The sequence below is a fragment of the Cryptomeria japonica genome, chromosome 3 (assembly GCF_030272615.1).
Source record: "Cryptomeria japonica chromosome 3, Sugi_1.0, whole genome shotgun sequence".
Classification (NCBI taxonomy): Eukaryota; Viridiplantae; Streptophyta; class Pinopsida; order Cupressales; family Cupressaceae; genus Cryptomeria; species Cryptomeria japonica.
The window spans coordinates 1006498553-1006517579 of NC_081407.1; the positions used below are offsets into that span (position 1 = coordinate 1006498553).

The following is a 19027-nucleotide window of genomic DNA, read 5'->3' on the forward strand; positions in this document are numbered from 1 at the left end:
TGAATAGTACCTGTGAACAGTGACACGCTACAGTACCCCGTGAATAGTGATGCGCTACAGTGCTGCCGTGAATAGTAAAATGCTTCAATTCCGGTTGAAGGCAAAGAGGAATCAAATAAAAATCAAGTTCCATGTTGTTGCTGCCATTATTTTTATTATTAAAAAAATAATGTATTTTGCCATCCTCTTGAGAAACAAAGATACATTACAGCAGTAGTTCAGTTGTTTCAAAATTTTCAGATTATTGTAATTAGTTTCAGTTTTAGATTATTTATTTTCAATAAACCCTCAAAATACAAAAAAACAATATATCTATTCAAAACACCCAAAACTAATTCAGATAGGGCATTCAGTAGTAGAGCAGTATAGAAGCAAAGAACTAGTAAGGTTCTTACACCCTTCTAGGTGTTTAAACATCTCTTGAGTTGTCTTCAATTTGGAGATGACTAGAACAAGATGATCCTTTACGAAATCAATAAGGAACTTCTTTGCTTTGAGAGCATTCTTCTTGAATTGCTTTAGCTCTTCCGGATTCGAAGGTTCAGTTAGATCCATATCTTCCACAAACTGTAACAACTCTAATTCTTCAAGAGCAGGGAGGACATGAACCTTCCATGATGTAAAATTGAGGGCACCTTCAAGTCTATCCTCTACTTTCAAACCTGTAACCATCTTGCAAAACTAAAACAGCAAACTGAAAGTGAAGGGCAACTAATAATCTGATTATTTGAATGAACCTAAAGCTCTGATACCATGTTAATTTTAAGCAATCAGATGTTAATTTAAGGAATCAGATTGTAATCAGACTGTGAATAAACAGTAACAACAATAAAACACAAGGCACAAGACACCGATACCTTGGGAAAACCTCTCTCTTGGAGGTGAAAAACCCAGCCTTTAAATATGATATGTATTATCTCAAATGTAAACAATTTACAAGGCAATGACTTATCTCAGATTGCTGTTCAATATATCAGTGAGAATTGCAGCCCTTCATCAACAACAGATGGTTAGGAGGAGCAACAGATGTCTAGATCAGATTCGCCACAAAACAATCTACCTTGTAGAGTTTACACAATCGCCTTATACCAGTTCACATTATACCAGTTCGCTGCTAGGAGAGTAGATAGCATTTTGTGATGTGATTGTATTCAAATGACTTCATCTTGGAGTGGTTATATATCAACCTTTTGGTGCCAATCATCCTCAAGTCGACTTGTAAGTTTATTAAGTTATGTTATATTTCCCACGTTAGACATTTGGGTCCAGCCCAATAACATATTGAATTGCCTTCCACGTTACATTTGTGTCCAGCCCAATAACACATTTACATAATAGATAATACATGTGTATTTTAATTGTCATTGACAACATTAAAATACGATAGGTATCCGAGCTAGCTCCTATTTCAACACCTAAGTCAAACACTGGGTTTGGAATTAACCCTAATTAAAACAGGAATTGAACTTGAATTGAATTGCAACTTGCCTTTTGAGGGCAAGACTAGATCTGAAATTGAAATGCTTGAATGTAGATGAGTATACCTTCAATAGGTGATGCAATGCTCTTAGGATAGTCCTCCACGTGTTGATGCAATAACATGATAAATCACATAAAATCCATCATGAAATCATATATGAAACATAAATGGAAGATGCCTTGATGTAGTTTGCTGCTCCTTTAATTAGATTTTGCTCGAGTTAGAGAGACTCCCTCTTATATGGGACTGTCTTATCTGTGCTTCTTCTAGAAAAATATCAAGTCAATGTGGTGATCCCACTTCTTGGGATCAGTCATCTCTGCATGACATCTTGAGGTGCAGAATTGGGCAACAGATCACAATAACAACAGATAGAATAGTAGAATATCACATTTTTGGTGTGTTTTAACAGTTTAGTGACATTATGTTTTATTGCTTCTGTATCTGATATGTATTAATTTTTGTATAACATTTCAAATCACCCTCTGTGATCCTTTCATCCCGATGACGGATCACAAAGAGTGATTTGAAACGTTATATAAAAATTAATACTCAATCAGATCTAGAAGCAATAAAACATAATTTCATGGATTGTGGAAAGTTGATGTGTTCAACATAGCGACATTTTGTGACTATTGGTGAGTTTTACCGATTTGCAAGCACTCTCTTAGTTTTGAATGAATCACTTGTAGATCTCTTTCGGCTTGCGAGTATTCATAAGTTGGTAAGTTACTGAGTTTTGTATCTACAATTTATATCTTAATCTCAAGAAGCCCTTAATAGATGGAATTCTTGTTGAGTTGGGAGGGATAGAGTGGGAATGGCCCTTTAATTATGAAAATATTCCTTTTCGATGCAGAGTCCACTTCCCTCAAAGAATTCAACTCTCTTTTCCAAATAACAATGCACAGCCTAAAGAAATGCTGCTGAAGATGGATCATGAAACACATGCAACAATTAAGCGTCCCAATTTTCGATGATCATCCAAACCATTTTGCCAAGTTATATAAAATCAGGAGCAGAAATCAAGAACATCAAAGTAGGACATGGTTTCTCAAGTGTTTTAGTTTGCCCCGGACATCGCAAAATTGGGGGCAGGATGGATCCACTTGGGGAAGAGGATAAAGTGGGGGAGTATTGATACATCTATTGTGTTGGTTGAAAATTTTGTACACTCGTGAAAGCAAACAAAATTGCGGCTTCAACCACAGTTTTGTGAGTATGAAACTCTCCTAATTAAGGGAAGGCTCCCCCTATCTAACTACAACTTTGAAAATAAAATAGGATGGGACAACAATTTTTTTTCTTTTTTTCAAGAAAGACAATATCCTTTTCTCTTCATAGAAAACGATAGCTATTGAATATGAACAACAGTAACCACTTTCAAGTGAAATGAGAGAAAGGAAATGAAGTTTCCTGAAAGCACAAAGACTTCCGTCAGTTCCTTCGGGACGGGACAACAATATCAAGCTCAAAGACTTGATTATGTGAATTCCTATCCACCCTTTGCTATACTAAATTTTACAACGAATAAAAGACAACAGCTCAAAGACTGGAATAATCTATTCTTTCAACACAACGACAAGAACTAATGCAAGCTCAAAGACTTGCTGCTATTTCTTATCAAACAATAATTTTTCTTCAAGAATAGACGCAAGCTCAAAGACTTGCTGCTCCGTCTAGAGATTTTCCTATTTTAATTAATCTTCTCTACTTGCAACTCAAAGACTTCAAATCAGATTAGACTAAGCTTCTTTTAGAAACACCTTGCATGGAAGAAATAAAAAGATTCAAACTCAAACTTGTAGCTCAAAGACTCAAAACTTGAGTAATCCTTCTTTATTATTCTTCAAAAACTTTCAATTCACATACATAAGCTCAAAGACTTCTTGCTGTACATTTGGCAGAGTTTTTCCTTGCTTTCCCAAAAAGATAGATATTACAATGGACCCTCTCTTCTATTTATAGTAGAGGAGCCTTGAGAAAAAGGTGGGAGGATCCTAACTAACTTGAGAAATTCTCTCAACCACCAAGACCTATTCAACAACTAATTATGACTTATTTAAGGTTACAAGTCCTATTCCAAATTGACTTGTAACCTGCCTACTTGTAATTACAAAAATGCAAGTGATGACAACTTGCAATTACAAAAATGTTTTTACAAGTAAACTTGTCGAAAGGGAAACTACAATTTTGAATTTTGAACCAAGTGTTAAAAACACTTAAGTTGCACCTCTTGAAGTCATGAACAATTCAAACTTTCGAATAACTTTCTGCAATTCATCAGGATCTGGTTCATGAGTGTTCATAGCCACCACTCTAGTCTTTACAACGACATCACGACATTGGCATAGCATGGAGTTGTCCTTTTCCAACGCGGACCGGATTTCCTGCAACTTAGTTTGATACTTAATCAATATTTGAATGGAAGCGACGGAAAATTGTTCACTTCTCCATTCATCATGAATCTTGAGTTGCAGATCTGCAAGAACTTCTTCCTCGGGCAGCAACTCATCATTCTGATTTAGAATGTCGCAGGATGCCTTTTTACAGTGGGAGGTGACATCTTGAAAGATTGCTTCACGCAACTTTAAGGTCTCATCAATTTCTTCAATGAGTGATTTGAGAACAAAGGATTTGTTCTCCAGAAGTTCCTCATATTCAATGTACATGACTCTGGAAGGAATTACGTCATGCACCTGAAGAACACTCAACTGTTGTTGAGGCATCTTTCGCCAGGAAACTAAATTTCTCTCAACCTTCTCCAAATTTAGTTTGAAAGCACCCAAGATTTGATTCAACTTATCTTCAATGATTTCCAATTTAACCATTGTTTCAAATACCTGTCTTATGACTTGTGAACATAAGTCATGCAATTGATCAACCCAGGTGTCTAAGGCTAGAACCTTTTGGGTGACTCTCTCGATACCTTGGATTGGTTCACTGGCCCTGGAAGAAACAGGCACTTGGCCTTCTCCATTTGAAGGTTGAGTAATACTTTGGATGGCTGCCATGAGTCTTTGATTCTCTACTTCCAATTGATCTTTCTTGGTCAAAACCTCATCATACCGTTGTACCAATGTAGCCACTGTTTGCTGAGCATCATGTTTGACAACCTCATGAGTCTGCTTACCCGGTTGCACTTTTGTGATCTGATAATCAGCTGCTTGCATTTCTTCAACTGGTTTATCTGATATTAGTTCAGCAATTTCTGCCACTCTCATTCGATTTTCATTCACGGTCACCCTTGAAACTGTCTTTGTCTTAACAACTTTAGGTTTTGATTGTTTCAACTGTTGATAGTCAAAGGCATCAAGTGAGATCACCTGCTTCTTCCTCTTTGCAGTAAAGGAATTGAGCCATGAAGGTAAATCCATTAACCCTGACTCTGGGAAAGAGGGAGAAGCAGTTTCTGTTTGAACAACTGGGGTGACCTTGGGAGAAGTGTCTGTCTGAATAGCCACCATAGTCTGCTGAGTGATGACAGGATGTGATGAAGATGTCATGAACTCATCAAAACAGGTCATAGAAGTATCAATATCAGATAAAGGTGCGTATGAAGGATCATCTGAAAAGATATTCAACAAATTTTCCTGAGAACGATTTTGAATTGGTTCTGCTGCTGAAAGTGGAAGAACATCCTGCGGAGATTTTGAAACTGAAGGGCAGATTGAGAGTTCACATCTATCACAGGAGGAAACATGGGTACCTCAATAGGAAGTGAAGAAAGAGAATTATGTGGGGACTTTGTAGAAAGCGACTGGGGAGCATTGTCAGATTGAGTTTCTTCCTCTGAAGCTTCAGGATCAATCACATGAATTTCCAACTGTGGCTTCTCCTTGCCTTGAACTGTTATTTCCTGGGGAGGAAGCACCATTGCACGACTGACTCGCAGTTTGATCCTCGTACTAGAAGAGGATGCACCTTCTTTATTATCCAGTTGAATTTCAGACTTCCGCCCAAGAGGACCTGTAGAATCATCTTCTTTCCCAACCTTAATCTTAATGAACTTGACACCATTGTTCTTAAGCCAGATATTGGTATTGGCAAGAACTGGCTGAAATCTATCCAAGATAGAAATGCTTTCCTTATAGGACCAATGGATAGAAGGAAGTGGAGCCTCATCAACATTCTGATCGACAAACTCAGGATCAAGAATGTATCCATCATCAATCATCCCTTGTGGCACGTTCACGAGGTTTAGATCCACAATTTGTTCTGCAGTGAGTCGATAGTAATCCATCTTGCGAATCTCCTTTTCCGTATGGAGATCAACCTAGATATCTTCTATCCGATGCACATGGATGAAGGTCTTCTTGATCTTTTCCTTCATGCCTCGATAATCGAATTCAGCTCTAGGTTTGAATCTTTTGAGTCTGATTTCCTGCAACTCAGTCTCCATAGCCTTGGCCTTGATTGAAGTCATTAGAGAATATTGACCAATCTTCAATGGGTTGTTGGAAGAAATACCCATGCCAACCTTGTGCTTGACTGACTGATGTGTATGCACAACCATGATCTGTCTTCCCAATTCCATAAGAATAACCTTATCAGTTGAGTATCGTGGGAGCATATAAGGCTGCCCGCCATAGCATCCAACTCTCATGTAGGTAAAAGTTGGAAACTGGAGAAACAAACAACCGTATTCTTTCACCCTTTCCCATGCTTCATCTGAGACTCTTTTGTTCTTCAGGTTCTTGTCAAATTGACACAGGTAATGACCAAAGAAAGCGTCCTGAACCCTTCTGAAATGAGACCTACTTGATCTTAGAGGCAACTGATCATAGTATTCCCAAACCGGTACAAGCATGCGGTCACCCTTAGTAGAAAGACCTGGGAAATGTCCAAGTGATGCAGCGATATACACGAGATATGAATTCATGTAGAAGGTGAAAGTAGTAGGGACGATTGCAAGTTGTTCACACAAAGCATCACTGATGATCTCACCCCAATAGATGTGCTGAGACTGCCTTATTAACATAATAAATTGGTACACCCAAGGTTCAAAAACATTGGAATGTTCCAATCCCATCATACGACTCAGAAGGGTAATAGTATCACCAATCTCATTCTTGAAATCAGATCGATATAACTTAGCTCATCTGGTAAGCGCAGTGCGAGGTTCATGAATCCATTTGTTGATATGACGCTTACAGTCTTTCTCCCTTTTGGCAAAGTATTCAGCTGCACTTTGCTTGGAGATCTCTATATAGATGGTTTCGGAAGGTATTTTGAAAACCCTCTCTATAGCTTCTGCATCCAGGTGAATGATCACTTCTCCATCATCATTTTTAATAACTCGTGTCTCTTTATCAAAATGATGGGCACATGCTAGAACAAATTCCGGTTCTAGGGCAGCAACTGGAAAGGATGCGGCATGATGGATATGGCTGTCCAACAACCGTTGCATGTCCCCCTCCTTTGGATCTTCAATCCTTTGTATGAATTTGGACATGTCAACATGCCCTATCTCAGTATCCTTGATATGATCAAGGGAGGAGGAAACCTGTGACTGTGGAACTTCATTTTGGTATTTGTCATACCTGTATTTCATCTTTTTTGGAGTGGGAGATGATGGTACATCTGCCATCTGAAAACAACTGGAAACGCTGCAATGTAAATCCAAGAGTATCAAGGCAATATCAAAGTTAGTATCTTTAGACATTTTTACTCCTCCAAATGGGAAAGTTCAACTTTCGTACTTTGGCTTTGTGAGAGGAAATATAAGAGGTGGAAAGATAAACTTTTGACTTATTTCGGGTTTTGAAACATGTTTTGCAAGTACACAAGAGGGAAGTACAAATGTGCAATCAGGTTTACAAATTCCGAATGCAACTATACTCGCAAAACACGAAGCATGAATAAATGAAAGGAGAATGGACTTTCAGTTTGGAAGTTGGGGAGAACACATTTACAATTGGTTTTCTAAATCCAAATGCAAACTTATTTACAAACTGAAAATCGAAGGAAAGGATGAAAAAATGGTATTTAGGCATGCGGGAAATGACGAAGATGATAAGTACAGATGAGGGAATTGGAAGCGGATAGGTAAAAATGAATTTCAAGAAGATCACTTGGAACTTTGCCATGCAAAAATGGGAAGAACTTTCAACTTGCAATTTGGATTTCAAAACCCGAAATTGGGAAGAACTTGATTTTTTTAATCATTGAAGCTTGATTTTTGGACTAAAGAAGGTTAAGTCTTTGTCCAAAAAGGGAAGAACACATCAAGAGGTAGAACTTTTTACACTTGCAAACTTCTTTGCAAATTGGGAAGAACACATCTCTCTTATTTTGAAACTTGATTTTTTTTGGACCAAAGAAGGTTAAAGTCTGTGTCCAAAAAGGGAAGAACATTAATTTTCCTCTTACTTGCAATCGGGTTTTTAAAGCCCGAATGTAAGTAAAGAAGGAGAAATTCCAAAGGGGAAGAACAACTTTACTTTACAAATTTCTTTGTAAAATGGGGAATTTCCTCTCATAAACCCATTATGAACATAAACAAAACTAAAACTAAACAAGAAAATGCAAGGAAAGAAATAAGAAAGAAAGACAAAAATAAAAATTACCTTGCAAAGTTGAAAAGAGATCCAAACTTGAAGAATCAACCAAACATGGAAGATGAAGCCCTTTAAATAGAATTTAAACAATGGAAAAGACTTAGCCACGCATTGTGACAATAGAAAAAACCAATTTGCTATAAAAATGCTAATGAAATGGTTCGCAACTGATTTCATTTATCATTAATCACAAGACAAAGCAAAAATGACTTAGGATTGTAAGCATACCTCGGCGGAGAGTGCATAACTTAGCAAAACACATGACTGTTTTTTAGGGCCTTTTTTGCAAATCTGAAACCATAAATGCGCATAAAATGGTTTGATTAAAGCTTAGAATCCAACGCACTTATGGTTGAGCCAAAAACGCCTTGAGAATAGATGGATTCAATCCCCCAAATCATAGCAAAATGCATAAATGCATGATTAAAAAAAAATTTAAAAAACGGCTTCAAGGAGACAAATGGCGAAAAACGGTTTGCAAGAATGCGCAAAAAATGGGTTTGAATCCTTCAAAGGTGCAGGGAATCCACACTCGGAAGGAATCCCTAAATTTCTTCCAAAAAATTCGAACCCAAATCAGCTTGCAATGGCATGGAAGAATTTCGGGTTTTACTTTTTAGGAACAAAACAAGTAGTTTCACAAAATGTTCATATTTTTCCCTTAAGGCAAATTTTGGGTTTTAGAAAAGAAATTGCAAGTAAAATTACTTGTAATAGGGAAATAGAATTCCCTTTACAAGTGAGTTCACTTAAAACATGTAAAGGGGTTTTAAAATCCCATTTACAAGTTTTATAAACACTTAAAGTCAAGCTACTGGTAATGGGGGTTTTAAAACCCCCATTATAAGTTTTATAAAATCTTGCAAATGGAGAAAAATTCCCCTACATTGAAGCAAAAACATAGCAAACGGACTCGAAACGTGACAAAATTTGAAACGTAGCTTGGGGATGGATCAACGATCAATCCAGTCCAAGGATGGGGCGAATTTCTGCCTCGGGAAGTGTGCCATAGAATAAAATTTTCATTTTTTAACAAAAAATTCTATGTGATAGTCCAATTTTTGAAATCAAAAATTGAGGACAACATGTTGTAAGTCTAATTGGAAGAGCCTTCGTACTACCATCTTTTGCATCAGCCAGGTAGTAAAATAGAATACCTTTAGTTCCTTAGGACATAAATAAATCAGAAATGGATTGCCAAAGCTCTTAATGTTAATGCTGTTTGAAAAGCTACACTTAGACATTGAATCTTTTTAACCATCCATAACCAAGCATAAGTGATTCTTTCTCTTTTGAGGAATTTATTTACAATGACCTAATATTGATTTACAGGTTTGTCTAATGTTATAACAATTTCTAGATTCCTTTTCTGATGACATTGCTATTAGTTTAGTTTGATCCTAGATTTAATAATCTATTAGAGCAGGCAATGAGTTTTTATTGTTGATGCATCTGCAAATGACTCTGTTTCAGAATATGCTGTGTCTATATTTTTGTATGCCTTGTGGCAGTTGGGTGACACTTACTAGCCAAGTCATTTGTATCCACATTCTTCAGAAAACAACTTAAAACAGAACTTTACAATATCAAGTCTAAAAGTGTAATTATTGTGCAAAGTGTCTTATGTACCTCTCCATGGCCAACACCCCAATTTATAGAGACTCAGAACAACATCGTAGAAAATTAATCCCCTATGTCCACTTTGCTTAGGCTTCGAAACTTTGTTTTCAGGTTATTTATGAAATACTAAAAATGTAATACTTGTCTTTATAAATCTATTGCCTGATAAGAATTTTGAAACAGATATGGCCAATATCTTTTTGATAATGGGAGCTATGAGGAGGCGATGCAACAATTTTTGGCATCTTCACTGGATATTAGTGCAATATTATGTTTATATCCTTCATTAAAACTTCCGAAGAATTCTAATGACACTTCATCCAAGTACATGTTTGAATCTTCTTCTGATATGTTGTATGAACAACACCTTGCTAAGACATTTTCTAATGCATCGGATGAGGCTGAAAGTGGATCCCTATCACAGGATGAAGACAAATGTAAATCTTCAAGTGGAAAGCTAAATCATAATTCACTTAGTGCTCTTATCAAATTTCTGTCAAAAAGGAGAAAACGTATCATTGGAAAAGCAGCAGCAGAAGACACAGATGAGGTTGTTGCAGCAGTAGTCGAAGATGCAAGTTCATCTGTGAATTCCTGGAGGTCAAGCAGTTCAGTCAAGGTGTGTTCTTAGCCAGAAACATTGCTTTTTTTTGTATTGTAAGATTTGCATTCTTTTATAAGTTGGCCTTTTATATGTGTTGATTTTCTTACAATAAACTTCATTTAAATGCAAACATGAATAGCTGCATGGAGTTTTGAGATCACCTTAGTGATCTCTGCAGCATTAGTTGATTGAGTTGTGCTACATTCAAGTGGCTAACATCACTTACATATGTGGAACATTGAAGGCCTCTGTACCTTATGTGTTGATAAGGACATCAGTCCCCCTTTGTAATTTTACCATTATTTGCCGTGTTAGGTCACACATCTTCTAGTTTTTGTACATGTATTAGTAGCTTTTGATAAATTGGTTTTGAGATATTTTTCCGCTTTTTCTAAAAGCTAGCAATAAATCTCAATGCTGATTGGTACCTGCTGGGATGGCTTGCGATGGACTTCTCAACTGTTATATCACATGCCTAAATTCTGACTAGATTAAATTATACAAAGGGGACCTGATACACAGCTGATAATGATAAAAGAACAAAATGGTGCTAATGCCCATGACATGACAATGGTTTGTGGTTCGTTCTTCATGTCATACCTAAACTGTCTGTTCTGGACTAATGTCTCTGATTCTAGAACCAAAAGCTTTAAATTGATTTTCACTCTTTGTTTACAATTTTAGGACCTAGAACATTTTGTTGATTCTGAAGCAAAATTTTTTCTTTTGAAATTTTTTATGGTTGTTCGTCCAAATCATTTTGACGTTCAGTGTCTTAATCTCTGTCTCCTAATTATAGTAAAATTTTGGTGTGGTTTTACTTAAGAGTTAAAATCTTTTCCTATAAATTTTTACTTTCACTTGGAAAGTTTTCTTGATAAGAACATGACAATGTGCACCATAGTAGGAAAACGTGGGCCTGGCACCCAAAATTTTGATTTGGACTTGGTACTCACCAAGAACTCACTAAAAAACAAGAAAAAGAAAAAGCAGAAATTAATGCATGAGAAGCATATAAAATAAATTTAAAGAACATGCTAACTAGTTTTGTCATCAATTTGTTATAATTTAGGAAATTAAAAAATGAGCAAAAAAATTGGTTTTGAAATCCCTGCTGCAGTTTTCCTCTAGCAGCTGAGTCTGAGTCTGAAATTTTCTGAATTTCACTTAGGGACTTGCGAGTTACCTGGCAGGACTCGATCCGCAAGTCCTTGGATGTTAACTGCTGGCCAAAGAAACTCACAAGTTCTTGGGAATCCGGGAAAAATTAACAGAGCTTTGCAGCTATAGTGCGCACCTTCACATCTTTGAATCTGCCTTTCAGGTTCATCCTTCATGTTTCATTGCCTTGCTGCAGATAAAATATATTAGCATACTGGATTAAATGCATTAGATTATATCCTGAGCCATAGCTTCCTATGTCAATCTAAAGTTAAGATTCCTTGATATAGTTGGAGAAGATTTGGTGTTTGATAATGTACTTCTTAGGTTCTGAGTATAAACGATGTTTTAGATTTAATATGTTTCTCTAGATATTTTAACTGTAGAAGTCTTTTGTTTCATTCAAGAGAGTCAAAGTAACATCATTATATAGTTACAAAATTCAGAGAGTCAGGGCCCATAGATGCCATCCCTTGAGCAATCACCACATTATTGAACTCTGTGAGAAACGTATTTGGGGACTCCTCCAAATTCTTTGGTGTCATATCCACATGTATGATGGAGATTGGTTAGGTGGATGCCTTGCCAAGAGTCCTTACAGCTAAGTCTTCAACTACATATATTGATCTCTGAGTATTCTGGGAGATCTTGTCCATAGATGCCTTGCTGGAATCTGCAGATATAACAAGGCATTAACCATATATGAAAGAATAATTTCATAACAGCTGGGAACACCCACAATCGTCAAAAAATAGGAGCGATCCTGATCCTAGTCTGAATTTGGAGAAATGTGATCATCAAATTGTGTAGTATCTCCTGAGCTTGGGCTCATACTTTGCTTTAATTCAGCTTCCATTTCAATCTTACCCACAATTATCTGGGAAGTGATTGTTGGAGTTGGTACTTGATAGTATACTTTCGCTCTCGTCCATCTCTCTGAATCTTGACTGCTGATATAAATTACTAATTGTTTACTGCAAAGAGTCAGATGAACTTACATTTGATGAACAACAATATAATTTCCACAATATAATATAGATGGGAGGTCACTCTTTATAAACAATTGACTTAATACACAGGCAATATTTGTGTTGCACTAAAACTATCTAAAACCAAAGGCCTCATCGATCGTGGTTCTATAAAAGCTTCAATGCATTACCTGTTTAGCATTATTCTTTGTGTTATTTCAGTAATTCTTAATTTAGTTATTTGTTTTGTCATTAAATAATCTTAAAATAACAATGGCTTGTATACATTAGTTTGATGAGTTAAAAGAAATTTTTATCTGGATTTTAACATTTCAGCATAGTAGTAATACCAAGGGAGGCAGAAGTGCTCGAGAAAAGGCAACAATATTAGATACTGCTCTTGTTCAGTGCTTACTGCTCACAGGACAGTCTTCTGGAGCACTAGAACTTCTCAGCGGTCCAAATTATTGTGATGTCAAGATTTGTGAAGAGTTCATGCTGCAAAGAGGCCATTACTTGGAATTGATAGAACTGTATAAGTATAATGAAAGGCACAGGGATGCTCTTAAGCTTCTCAATCATCTAGTCGCAGGTTCAGATTCTCTTCCTGTACCTCCTGCAGACACACAAAAACTTGGACCTGAATCAATTATAGAATACTTGAAGGTACAACTCAACTATATGTTTTTATAATTATCGCTAGTTAGTATTTTCTGAAAAAAAGTTCTTATGCATACTTCATTCTTCGGAAGGTGCCAAAATATCTTCTGTTTTATTGCTAGAGAGATCTGAACAGTAATCTTATATAATTAGGTGTTATAGTACATTTCTTATTGTCTTTTATTATCATTTTAAATGGTGCCTGTAATGCTCGTTGATCTTTTTTGTTGATTATTTTTTGTTTGTGTTGTAGCCACTTGGGGGTCTTGATCCCGCTCTTGTGCTAGACTGTTCAACGTGGATTCTTGAAGCTTGTCCCCAACAAACAATTGAATTATTCTCATCTACGGACCCGCCTCTCCCTCCAAACTTAGTGAGTTCATACCTTAAGCAACATGCACCACACATGCAAGTTACATATTTAGAGCACATGCTTGCCCTGCATGGAAATGCACTTTCTTCTAGCCTTCAGAATGAGTTGGTAAGTAAATTACCCTTATATTTGTTATTTTAAATAATTTTAAGTTTCAATTTTTTAATTTTTAATATTTTTTCCATAGCAATAATACTGATGTTGGCATCCACTGTACTTTCTGGTTCTTTCATTACAATTCTAGGTTTTTAATTGTATAATTGATTAATTTCCATTCTAAGATCAAGTAGCGTGTTTGGTGATTTTCAGGTGCAAATTTACCTTGTAAAAGTTCTTGATGAATATGCAGAATTGAAAGGTCAGGAAAAATGGGACGAAAGACAAAATTCCATTGCTAGGCAGAAACTCTTAGCTGCTCTGGAGAAAACTTCTGGTTATAATGCTGAGCTCTTATTGAAACGTCTTCCACCTGATGCTCTTTATGAAGAGCGTGCCTTTTTGTTAGGAAAAATGGAACGACATCAACTTGCCTTAACACTGTATGCACATAAGGTACTTCTCTCTTTCCAGTTGCTTTCCTTTTTCATGCCAAATGATTTATAGAATATCTGGTAATATACCTTTATCTCATGAAAAGATATGGAATATCTTTGTTTCTATGGATAATTCAGTTGTGATGATTGTATTTTCAATGAATAGCTTCGTGAACCTGAGCTTGCATTGGGTTATTGTGACCTTATCTACAATACTGCTACCTCGGTCATGAGTGGTAAGAACACAAGTAGTCTAGCAACTAGTCAACAACGTCACTCAGGCCAGAGAGCAGCTCTCAACATCTATCTTACACTACTGCAAGTCTATCTCAACCCTCAAGCATCAAAAAAGGAATTTGATCAAACAATTGCTGTTCTTAATTCATCAAAGGAACCAGCAACTTATAAAATTGGTTCTGCACAAAAAGCAAAGGGACACAAGTCAAAAAAAGTTGTTGAAATAATAGAAAGAATTGAAGATAATAGACAAAGTCTTAGTAGTACCAGCACTGACAGTGCTCCAGAAAGTGGACGAAGTGATGGAGAAGAATCATTTGAAGCCTCAACAAATGTTGAGGGAATGATGCTGGATGAGGCATTGAATCTCCTGAGCAGAAGATGGGACCGTATCAATGGTGCTGAGGCCCTCCGCTTGCTACCTTCAGACATTAAGTTACAGGTAGATGTTACAGATCACATTCTTTTATGTTCTTACTTTGCACATATTATGATTTCAGGGTTAACTTCTTACCTTTCAACAGCTGTTACTTCCATTTCTGGAGCCACTACTGAAAAAATCAAGTGAAGCTCGCCGCAATTTGTCAGTCATAAAAAGCCTCCGCCATAGTGAAAATTTGCAGGTATGGGCAATATGCAAACATAATTTTCTAGGATTCCCCTGATTGTTGTATAATAATAGTCACTTGACATTGTGGGAAGAAACCCTTACATGTTGAAGATTTGTAACTTTTCTGTTCTTTGGAGTAATTAATATATAATGCATTTTTCCAACAAATATTATAAATGACAGTCATTTTAATTTCCCTAACAGGTTAAAGATGAACTCTATAAGAGTAGACAACGATTTGTGAAGATTAATGGTGAAAGTATCTGTTCTTTGTGTAATAAGCGGATAGCAAGCAGTGTATTTGCTGTTTATCCAAATGGTACAACTGTGGTGCACTTTGTTTGTTTCCGAGATTCTCAGACTGTCAAGGTTGTCACTACCGCACCAAGCATGAGAACATCCTAATTCCTATTTTTCTGTCTGTGCAATTAATGCTACAGCTGAATGTTTGCCGATTTACACACTATTTATGTATATTTCAAGCCACATCTTCCCCAGTTTGTATTGGTCAATATTATAAAGTCAAATATAGATTAGGCTATATCTTGTTGAGTTGGTTTGAGAAACAAGCAAACTAAGTATTTGAACTATGCAACTACATTTCTTGAACAAACGTGCATGGCCTAAAAAGGAATCAAAACTGTGTACATATGCTAGGCATTTGGTATCTTATATTCTTCAAAAGATCATTTGCAACTTGAAGAGCTCCACGAAATGATAATAGATTATAGTACAATCTATCTATTTTATGATCGTTGTTGTTTTCCGTAGCTTTCTCTTCTGATTTGAAAATAATTTTCAATGACAAGAAATGGTAGGTTTGTATGATTTAAATTTTTTTGAGATCAGATTGCTTTGTAATCTATAGTAAGGCTTACTGGGGTATATTTACTTGTTTGGAATACTGTTTGTTTAACCATGTGTGCTATCAGTACATAATTTAGAGTGGGGCTTGATCTTGGCATAATTTGTACATGTCCATCGTTTAAATACTAAGTTACCGGTTCGAGTTCGAAGAACCCGGTACGCCGGTACGGCAAAATTTTGAAAAGGGGTTTGGGTTCATGTGGGTTCGTTAGTACAAAAACATATATATATATATATATATATATATATATATATATATATATATATATATATATATTTTGATATTTATGAAGCCTATAAGCATGAATTAAAATTTGCATGTCACATAGCATCATATAAACAACAAAACAAACATAAACTTGTAATCATAGCATCATGATCATACCATAATAGCATCATATACATCAAGTTTAATATCAAAATGACAAAATATTCAAGTATCATTGTTTCAACTTTCAACAATATAAACTTAAAGTTTAATTATCAAATGGATATCTAATTTATCCTCCTCCTCCTTCTCATTGACATTGACATTGACATTAGATGAGCCAATGCCACTTGCACTTGCACTATAAGTTGGCTCAATTTCTGAGTCATCAAGTGTCAATGCAAGAAGCTGAGAAAAAGGAGCATCCAAATCAGTATGCTCTGGCTCTATATCCCACATCTTTGTTTCCCCTTGTGTGTAGTCATGTTGTTTGTGTGAAAGAAGACATAGGTTGGAATGCACATATACTAAATTCTCCGCTCTTTTTGATAGCAGCCTATTGCACTTTACTGAGTGGATGAAAGAGTATGTGCTCCAATTTCTTTCTGAAGCAGATGAACTAGCAACCCTTTCTTCAACCTTCTCTCATAAAACTTTTGTTTGCAACACAAATGAAGTGAAATGAGTCAATAAAATGTTTTAGAAGTCAATTTAAGATTATAACTTTCACTTTTTACAAGGCGGAATTGAAAAAAAAATAAAAATTTGCATTGTTTTTTGACTGTACAGGCCGCCCAACCGCCCAGGTTCGACTGGGTTCGACCAGGGTCGAACCCGCTCTGGGTTTTTCAAACCTTGGTCGAACCCAGTTCGAACCAGACTCGTACCACGGACCCGGTCGAACCCGGACCCATACCAGGGGGGCTCAGAGGCGAACCCGGTAACCTAGTTTAAATATAATTTTATTTCCTTTTTGTTGATGTTTGCATATGACTTCAAACAAATCTAGCAAAAGATGTTAGGGTTAATGTTTATTTGCAGCTACAGTTCTGTGTAATCTAAATGGTGCATATAACATATAATTAATTGATAAAAGCAGTTGCTTTGGCTGATCCTAGTAGAGTTAAAGGCTCAACTCTGTCTGATTCTAGTATTTTAAGGGTTTAACTCTGTGCTTATCTTATTTAATTGATACATTAGAAGATACATTTGAATTGCAGTAAAAACTGCAGGAAAATAACTAAACAGCAACAAGGGAACAAGAAGAAAACCTTGACTAAATGCTTGACCCAGCAAAGCAGAACATGCCAGCAATGTAGATAACTAGCAAAGACACAAAAAGCTTTAACAAAGCAGCCTGCCATGGCTGTAACCAGCTCACTATCACATAAAAGAGAAGAGAACAACAATCAGTCTTGAAAAATAGATCTTAATCCATATGCCATGACAGCCTTCTTTTTATGGAGCAGTTGCCTAACTTGCAGCTTGATTTGTTGGATTTAAAGTACACCTTTAGATTCTTCCCAGCTACAAACTGTAGTTGTGAAAACAATGAAGTAAGACAATAGAAAATGTAGTAAAGCCTGAGAAATGTAACTACGTGATGATCATTGTGGTTATTAAATACAGCTTTGCACCTGTTTTTCCAAATATGTAACAAAATAACATGTCTAACACTATCAGCAATAATATGAGCATGTAAATTAACTCCAAGAAGAGCTTCTTTCCATCTTAATTTGTGTTCAAAGATAGCTGGCAGGTCATTAAAAACAACATTCCACTGTTTTTTAGCTAACTTGCATCCCCAAAAGATATGCCTTATACTTTTTTGCCTTTGATAGAAGGGACAATTAATTGGTTGGACCATCATACATTTCTGCCTCTGCAATAGACAGTTTGCAATGTAGAATCATCCAAGCAATTAATTGAGCATTTTGGTTAAATTCTGATTTCCAAATTTGAGTAGATAATTTTGACCAATTTTTTTCATTGAACCTGCAATTCCATTTGAAGTTCAATTGATGCCTTAAGGGAAAATTAAGAAGCAACTGCAAGTAGACCTTCTTTAAAGGAAAAATAAGAAAAGGTATGGGGGCTAAGGGACAACCTTGTCAAATAGATATTTGCATAGGAAATGGGTTTGATATCATAATGATGTGGGCATTAGCATCTTGAAACAACATTTGGTTATGGGCTTGAAATTTAGGACCCAAAGCCTAACCATTTTAAGAATAAAACTTCAATGAATTGTCATAGGCCTTATCAAAATCGAGTTTGATCAGGATGGCATTTTGACCCGTTTATTGGGTCCATTCATAAGTCTCACATGCTAACATAAGGTTATCAAGAATAAATCTACCAACAATAAAACGTGTTTGCTCAGCTCTAACAATTCTTTGCACCACCGATTTGATTCTAATTGCCAAGGCTTTTGGTATGATTTTATAGGAAGTCTAAATATTGGCTATAATCAATGTCAATTTTGTTAGGAATATGAGTTTGGACAATGTCCTTGAGGGTTCGTTGAATATCCTGCCATGGGCCATCTTTAAAAAGATTTTCATAAAATTGGTTGAAAACATTGTATATATCAGAAGGATTATGTTGAAGAGCATCAAACTATGTCTTATTGACTCGATTCTCTCTTTCTTATGTTTGTAATTGAGATAATTAAATAAGTATTTAGTGCTTTTATTTCCTTCGTTTATCTAGTGGAGTTTGGATTTGATTTTTGCCCTCCAACCCTTTGTAATTTTTAATTTTATGCAAGTGTAGCTTTGTAAATTGTAACCCTACACAATTTACACCACCTTTTGTGCCCCTACTTTAGTGTGTCCCATCTTAGCCTCCCCTAGGTCTATTTTCGACCTTTTCACCTCAAATTTGATGTCTGCATAGATAACTAAACTTGTGTCTCGGGTTGTGCACTTTGGTTTCCACTACTCTTGGGGGATGAGGTCAATTCAATGCACTCATAATTGATATACATGATTTATCAAAAGTGCATATTGACCCCATTTACTAGATCCCTTATGTGCTTTCTTATTATGTGTTTGACCATTGCCCTTGTTTCATTCTTGCTCGGGGGCATTTCATTGTGGCAACATGCTTATTATTCATGATGAATTCATACTACCTTAAAGTAG

General features: G+C 36.1%; 1 protein-coding gene across 2 annotated transcripts in view; it reads left to right on the top strand.

The window, feature by feature from the left end:
* The window catches only part of LOC131036745 (vacuolar sorting protein 39), a 154052-nt gene extending 138494 nt beyond the window's left edge, over positions 1 to 15558 (top strand). For both annotated transcript variants that reach the window (XM_057968716.2, XM_057968717.2), the window contains 7 exons: positions 9844 to 10279; positions 12730 to 13059; positions 13307 to 13534; positions 13736 to 13978; positions 14126 to 14638; positions 14721 to 14819; positions 15011 to 15558. In XM_057968716.2, the coding sequence (XP_057824699.2) occupies positions 9844 to 10279; positions 12730 to 13059; positions 13307 to 13534; positions 13736 to 13978; positions 14126 to 14638; positions 14721 to 14819; positions 15011 to 15211 (2050 nt within the window). In that variant the 3' untranslated portion in view covers positions 15212 to 15558. The remainder of the gene's footprint in view (positions 1 to 9843; positions 10280 to 12729; positions 13060 to 13306; positions 13535 to 13735; positions 13979 to 14125; positions 14639 to 14720; positions 14820 to 15010) is intronic.
* Positions 15559 to 19027: the final 3469 nt, after the last annotated feature.